Source organism: Eurypyga helias, unplaced genomic scaffold (genome assembly GCF_000690775.1).
Source record: "Eurypyga helias isolate BGI_N326 unplaced genomic scaffold, ASM69077v1 scaffold3063, whole genome shotgun sequence".
Classification (NCBI taxonomy): domain Eukaryota; kingdom Metazoa; phylum Chordata; class Aves; order Eurypygiformes; family Eurypygidae; genus Eurypyga; species Eurypyga helias.
Genome location: NW_010242923.1, coordinates 65,725 through 73,036, shown reverse-complemented (window position 1 = coordinate 73,036; position 7,312 = coordinate 65,725). Strand labels below are relative to the sequence as shown.

Sequence of the window (7,312 nt, the reverse complement as noted above, 5' to 3'; positions counted from 1 at the left end):
GATTTCATCTGTGTATGGTATGAGAATTAGTGTAATGGATAAAGGCAATTGAAGATCCATACAGGATGATTTACCAAGCTAGGCACAGCCAGAGAAAATCAATTTTGACCCTGCTGACTTCAGAATGAAAGGCATGTAAGCTGTGTGTCCCACACCTCGACATCAACTCGCTATGTAACCTCTGACAAGGATTTGTAATGCATTTCTTGCACATATAAGCAAGAGGAGCATCTTGTAGGACTGCAGGAATGATCGCCGCAACCCTGCATCTGCCTCTCCATTCAGCTTTGGCGAGGCTCATGGTGGGGTGCTGTATATGGTTCTGGAGCCTGTAAGTCAACATTCCCTTTGTGAAAGGGAGAAGGGGCAGCAAAGAGCACAATGATGATCAGAATAGGTGATCTAGTGATTTCTGTATTCTTCCCTGTTGTAAGAATCAACTCAGAGCAAAAAAAAAAGCACTGACAGCAAAGAGGGATATATTATAATCCAGGAAATACATCCTGTGTCTCTACCCTGTTTCTCTGCACTCCTGGTTTTGGCCGCGAGAGAGTGGTGGGATGCTTGCAGCCTTTCTGTTCTCTGTGCCCTTGCCTAAGGTTAGAAACAAGAAGTGCGAGCTGTGTCGCTGAGCCGCTGCTGCTCAGGGGCTTGGGGCACTTAGCACATGTTTACCTGCGCTCTTCTCCCTTCTATCACAGTTACCATAGGGGTGAGTAGTGCATTTGAGAGTTACTGCTTTCATAAAAAATAAAGCCCAAAACAAACTGTTCAAACTGCCTTGAAAGGGCACACTGTTTATTCTGTCAGCATGGTATGTGTTACTGCATTCATTAAAATATGCTACTTTCCATTTGAGAAGCAAAAAAATCAGTTGCTTTACCTGTTTCACAGATTAAAAAGATATAATACCTTTATTACCACCTCTGTGTATAAGGCTGTAGAGAGAGGTACCATTTTCATATGATTAAATAACCTAAGAATAAAATATCTTAATTATTTTTTTATTTTCCACTTACAAATTTGCTGAAAATAGTAATTCACCTTAACTCTACTATGTTGAAATGAACTTGTTTTCAGAGATCAATACCTGTTTAATTTTCTTCCCTCTGGACCCATACAAAACATACAGAAGTGGCTTCGTGTGAACTGTGAATACTTAGACATTTCTTATGTAATAGTGACCATGGACATCTGGCTGTAAGAGCTGGAGAAAACAAGCTGTTGTTTTCTTACTGACTGAGCAGAAAGCTAGTTAAAATGGAAAAAAAAAAAATAAAAACAGTATTTATCAGCTCTTTAAAAACTATATTCATACTTCCCTTGAAACAGTTATTTTGTGCTTTTACAGCGAAGAATATGCCAGTGAACTGCCCATACTTGGACTGTGAACAGAAGTGAACTGGGACTCCCTGTATCTGTGTTCCTTTCATTGTCTCTTTGGCCTGTGGTCAGTCATGAAGTGTTTAATGTGATTTTTGTGGGCTTTTTTTTTTTTTTTTCCAGCTGAAATAAAGATCTGTTTTAAGTACTACCATGGTGTTAGTGGAGCCCTCCGAGCTACTACTCCATGTATCACTGTGAAAAACCCTGCTGTGATGGTAAGTTTAGCCTATTTGTTCATTGTATTTTCAGAAGATGATAATATTAACTGTCAGACAGACCTGTTGATAAGTCTCCTAGTTTTACTTTTAACTGCAATTTTTGAACGAAACTGCATTGCCTGACAAAAATAATTAAAACTGGTAAATGTTTTTCTTGGTTTTCTATTTTTCGCTATAAAACACTATTAAAAACACTGAGCTTAGCTGAAATCTTTATTCTAAGAATTTGATTTTGCTTGCTTTCATTTTGAGGCTTTACAGTTTGCATTTTAACACCATAGTAGAATTTTTCCACAAAGTTACCCTTAAAATGGGCTATGTGCTGCACTATATTGTTACTGAGAAGCAGGATGATTATACTGGATGGAGAAACCATTTGAACTTTTTTGTCTTCTTGACCTTGTCATACTAGCCACCAGTATTTGAGATTCGTTGTACAACAGGACATCTGGACTTCTGTCTTTGAGTATGCATTTATTTACTTGGAAGCTACCTCAAGACCTGTCTTCCAGTCACTGCTCAATCTGGAGGGGTTAACCTGTGGTCGCTATTTAAATTGCTTTCCCTTCAAAGGTAGCACAGGATCCTGGGTATTCTACAGAATTTACACTCCTGCTAGAATGTGTAATTTTATATAAACACTTTTGTTTGCACTACCAGTACAGACTTCCAGTAAGAGCTGTTAGTTTCCTTGATGAGAAGTCGTATGACAGCTTAGATGTGACTTCCTAAAAATAGCATACTGGGTTGGCTATGCGTAAATATACCTGTTATGGTATGTTAATACCTCACACCATTTCATAGTTTGTGTTGAGCGTAGGCACTGTGTAGCAGAGAATACTTTGTTCTCTTGGCACTGGTTGTGTCTGTTGGTACAGAAAAGCTGTTCGTGGAAGTAGTAAGAGAGTCATGGCATGCCCGCGCTCTTTTTTTTAAGCTGCAATGTTTCCTGCCTGCTTGGATCATTCTTTGCATAACATGGTTTGGTGGGAGACGTGTTCCTGGTTTTCCACATATTGATGGCATATCACACTAGGCATTTCAGTTCATCTTAATTTTGGATAAGCAACTCACATTCTGTTGTGTTCATTTGAACTAGTGAAAACTCAAGGCCTGGTCCAGCATTTTGAAATACTGCATTACACCAGATGAGATAGCCTTTTAGTGCAAACATCTAAACATGCTTGCTAGGATGGAATTTTGTACTTGGCACAGGAAAAATTGAAATTGCTGTTCAGATCATAATGGAACAGGAAAAGGGCAAATAGTGAAACCATGAAAGTGCTAGGGAACACTGTTGCAAGTCATTTTTTAGAGCTGAATTGTGGGCAAATCCTATTTTCTGTAAAACAAAGTGATGATTAGCAATGTAAGGAGCATTATTCAAACAGTCAGTGATGTAGCAGAAAAACAGGTATAGAATGAGGAAGGCCTTTGTGTTGATGAATAACATTTTTAAGAAGAAAGCAATGCATGTTAGAATAAGCCCAAAAGAGTACACTGAATTACATACTGTTCCTCTGGCTCTTCCTGGGCAGCATCACCATCCCAGGGGGGTGTGCCCCTTGATGCTTCCAGGGAAAGTGTCTGTAGATGAGGGAGGGGACTCGGATCTGGCTGGAATTAACCCATTGCTTTTGACGCCCTCGTAATTTTACTACCACCTGTCACCACTTCTGTGTGCATATAACGATGTCACGCTGGGTGGGAAAGCGGCAGAATGTGAGCACTTTGAGAAACGTCTTGCCCTGAGGATGGAGGTGTGTCGTGGGGCCAGCAGTGAGAGAAGGGAAGGGAATGGGCTGGGTGGTGAGCGGCAGCGCATGCTGGCACGGTCTGTTTCCTCACAAGATCCCCAGGGCCCGTGGGGATGTCAGGCACCAGCGTCACTGCTGTCTCTTTATCACTTTGTTTGGCTGCTTGTTACGCAGGAAGTTTTAGGGCTTTGCAACGGGAGAAATTCCACTGGAATTCCAATCTGTTTGCTGATTATCATGGGAAGTATTTGAAAGCTAATGATATTAAATAGCCTAAAACATTATAAAAAGGAATGATTATGGTTTTGGTTAATGCAAAGCTGTGGAACCTACCATAGCTCCAAAAATCATTTGTCAATCTGGTAACTTCTTGTTCTGCCTTTGGACAACTGTTCAGCTGCTTCAAACTGCTTGACGTACTTCATCTACACACATAGATGTGTGAGCTTTTATTCAGCTTACTTTTTTATCATTCAGAAGATCAGATGATTTTCTGTTCTATCACTAGCCTTAATCTCCAGTACTGTGTTTGGCTGAAGCTTTTTCATCAGGCTGTCACCTCTTCTGCCTGGGAGCGCATTCAGTGCCTACCTGGAGGAACGTTTGACTTCAAAGATAGCACCATTGATGTCTTCATGATAGATTATTCAGCTGGATGCACATCTCTGTCTTGAAAGACAAATTCTTCTGCTAGTTGAAAGAGCTAGACATTAATAAGACATTAATACATGAGAAACTTTTTATGTTGCAGTAGTGCTTTACTCTAACAAGGGGTTTCAGTAGAAACCAAACCTGATGTTTATCTGCACTTTTTTGTTCAAAATGAGCTTTTGTTCATAGATCTGAAGTCTTTTGCTAGCCTCTCTTTGATCTCTCTGCTTTTTTTGTTGCACAGTAAGTTATGTAAGTTACGTATTTGTGGAAAGTGACCAAAGTTACACATTGTGTCAGTGGCTGGCTCTGTGATTTGGTATATATTACCAATCCATACTGTTGATTTTATTTTGCAAAAGGGAAACCGATAAGAAAACAGTCTCCTTTTCTTCAATTAATAGTGTCTGCACATTTATTCACAGAATCAGAGAATTATTAATGTCAGCCTATACACGTTCTGTTCGGAACACTCCATGGACTGGTGTGTTAGCACTGCATAGCATAAATAATAGATATTTTCCTAGAAACAAATGTTGAAGCTTTGCCTGTCTGTGGTTATAAGCAGTGGTTGGTCAGATTCTTCCCCTGCATACTAACTTACATTGCAGTATCATCCTCAAGGATGTACAAAGCAGATGAAAACTTCTGTGGTATGTTTTTTTTTTTTTTCTTCCTCTTCAGATGGGAGTAGAAGGCATGGATGAAGGTGCTTCTGGAGCCCAGCACTCTAGGAAGTTGGTCAGCTTTACCCTATCAGGTAAAACAACATTAGTGTGTTTTACAAATCACCGTTACCAAAAGAAATTACTGTTATAAATAACTTAAAAGATAGAACACTCATTAGCCTCTGTAGGAGCACACTCTAGTGGCTTTGAAAGATAGCTTTCTTTAGAACTTCCCTTTTTTGAAAACAAGCCAGAATCATGTATCTCCAGGAGTGTAAGCAATGGATATGATGGATCCCAGCATGAAAAAATTCCAGCTTGCACAAGGGACAGTTGCTTTCAGATTGAAGAGTGGAAAACTTAGCCTCTAAATGAAATGTAAGCTGTTTCCCTTGCTTTGAAGTAGTAAAAAACCAATGGCTGCAAATTGTAGTTGAGAAAGGAAAAAAAAGTCTTTACTTGTAACAGAGCTAAGCTGTCAGTACAGCAAATAGCTGTAGGGATACAGTTCACCAGCTTCACTTGTTTTGATTAGCATTTTATTCCATGGCAAGTCTTGTGTGACACTAAAGCTTATTCAGCTTGAGCAAAGACAATAAAAAATTGCTTCTCTATCTTGAAGAGCTGACATGGAGAACGTTTAGAGATTGTAGAGGTAGAGCAGAAAAAAACACCGCTTTTTCAAATGGTCTTGCAGCAGATACCTGGGATAGAGCTCGATTGTATGGACTCGCACAAAGCACTGTAAAAATAATAGGTTTGTGAATTCTGAGACGTCTATTGTGTTTAGTAGAAGGTTGTGACTCAATTAGTTTTGAAAGGTGTATTGAATGTTAGGTCTGCAAGGTATTTCCCAAAGCATTTTTTGGTTGCTTATTTGTATGTGCAAAGTTGTTGGTTTTAAAGGCAATTACCCTTTATTTTGTGGTATTTCTACTATGCAGCTTAATTTTGAACATTAGGTAGGATTTTTTTAACTGAATTCACAGGTGTGGCATTTCATTTTAGTGCAGTGAATTTAGCCTGCACGTATAAACTGCTCATCTTAGTACATGTGTGCCAGTTGCATTAGAGTCATGAAGATGGCTGCAGCATATTGGAGTGCCTAATGGAGAAAGGCACAAAAATCATGTGCTACATCCAACATAAAGAGAATATGCACCTGGGGAAATTATTGTTTATTGTTGCAAGTCAGAAGGCTGCAGTACTGAGGTTTCCCTAGGAAGAAAGAAGCATTTACAGAAAACTTGGCCTCTCTTTATGTGGGTAGGTTGTCATCTTCTGAGCTGGGAGAAAGTGTGCATCATAGCCCAGGGCAAACTTGATAATGAGTATTTGAAGTTATGTTTATCAAAGTCTCAACTTAGGGGAGGTGTGAGTTCACTACATTACCTCCCATATATTTTTTTATCTTTACCATTTCCCCTTCCTCAGAAACAGAGCAAGTGTTGTGCAAGGGGTTTTTTGTCTTTTGGATTTTCTTTTTGAGCGTGGAAATACCTTATGTACCGAGAACAAACATTTGCAGGAGAGTTACAAGTCCGTGCTTTTTATTTTACAAATGAATGGAGGCTGAAGTGTAAGTGGTGTGTTGATACCTTTCCTCCCTAGAGTCTCTTGGGAAAACAATTGGCTTCCTGCCTTAACTGTCTTCTTACACTGGATCCAGTTATTTTATGAGTAATTTTAGGTTGCTTTATTTAGTAGTTTATGGTGAATCGATTTCCTGGGTAATATTTTAGGAATGCACTACTTTGTGAACCAGCTTTATTTTACTCAATTCCTTTTTCCTTCCTTCTTGTTTTGCTTTACAGATATTAGAGCAGTTGGACTTAAAAAGGGCATGTTCTTCAACCCTGATCCTTATCTAAAGATGTCCATTCAGCCAGGCAAGAAAAGTACGTTTCCTACATTTGCTCATCATGGCCAGGAAAGAAGGTCGACTATCATCAGTAACACAACTAATCCTGTTTGGCACAGAGAGGTAATGTATCCCTTTTGAGAGCTGTCTGCCAGCTGATGCAGTGTACCAGGCTTGTATTTTCTCCTTAATGCGTTAGTCCTTGCCCTCTGAGGGCCATGAGCTTATTCTGTAGCTAGTTATTGGAACTGACACAGAAATTGTAGTAATTTTGGGAACCCTGATGTTGGATAGAAACAGCTATCATCTGTGTATTTAAGCTGCACTGTTAGGAGGTTTTCATTGCCTTCTCTGCTAACAAGCATTGAACTCACTCAACAGCCCTGTAGATTTCTTCAAATTGCAGAAATTAATTAAAATGGATTATATGTTCTGAGAAGACCCTGTAAGAAAAGGTACAATAAGTGAGCATTTATGCCTGGCGATTGCAACGACTCTTATTTGGAAGCTATATTCTCATTGTGCATAGCAGGTGGCAAGCTTTCGGTTTTGTCGGGCAGAGCGGGTGCTCTGTCGTGTCACCCCCACATGCGCTGCTGTAGGTTTGGCAGGATCCAGCATTCCAGATGTGTTTATATTGGGTGAGCTGTGCAGGTCTTGGTGAAGGAACTGGGTCCCACTGTAAGCACAGAAGAGCCAGGCTGTGATTTGAAGATAGATGTTTGTGGGGAACAGGGTGAAAACACTGGCACAACCCTTTTGGGAGTGGTA

At 39.8% G+C, this 7,312-nt stretch overlaps 1 protein-coding gene across 1 annotated transcript in view; it reads left to right on the top strand.

The window, feature by feature from the left end:
* HECW2 (HECT, C2 and WW domain containing E3 ubiquitin protein ligase 2) overlaps positions 1-7,312 on the top strand; it is a 99,199-nt gene that overhangs the window by 38,735 nt on the left and 53,152 nt on the right. The window contains exons 3-5 of the mRNA XM_010149206.1: positions 1,507-1,601; positions 4,697-4,772; positions 6,495-6,664. Of these exons, the coding sequence (XP_010147508.1) occupies positions 1,507-1,601; positions 4,697-4,772; positions 6,495-6,664 (341 nt within the window). The remainder of the gene's footprint in view (positions 1-1,506; positions 1,602-4,696; positions 4,773-6,494; positions 6,665-7,312) is intronic.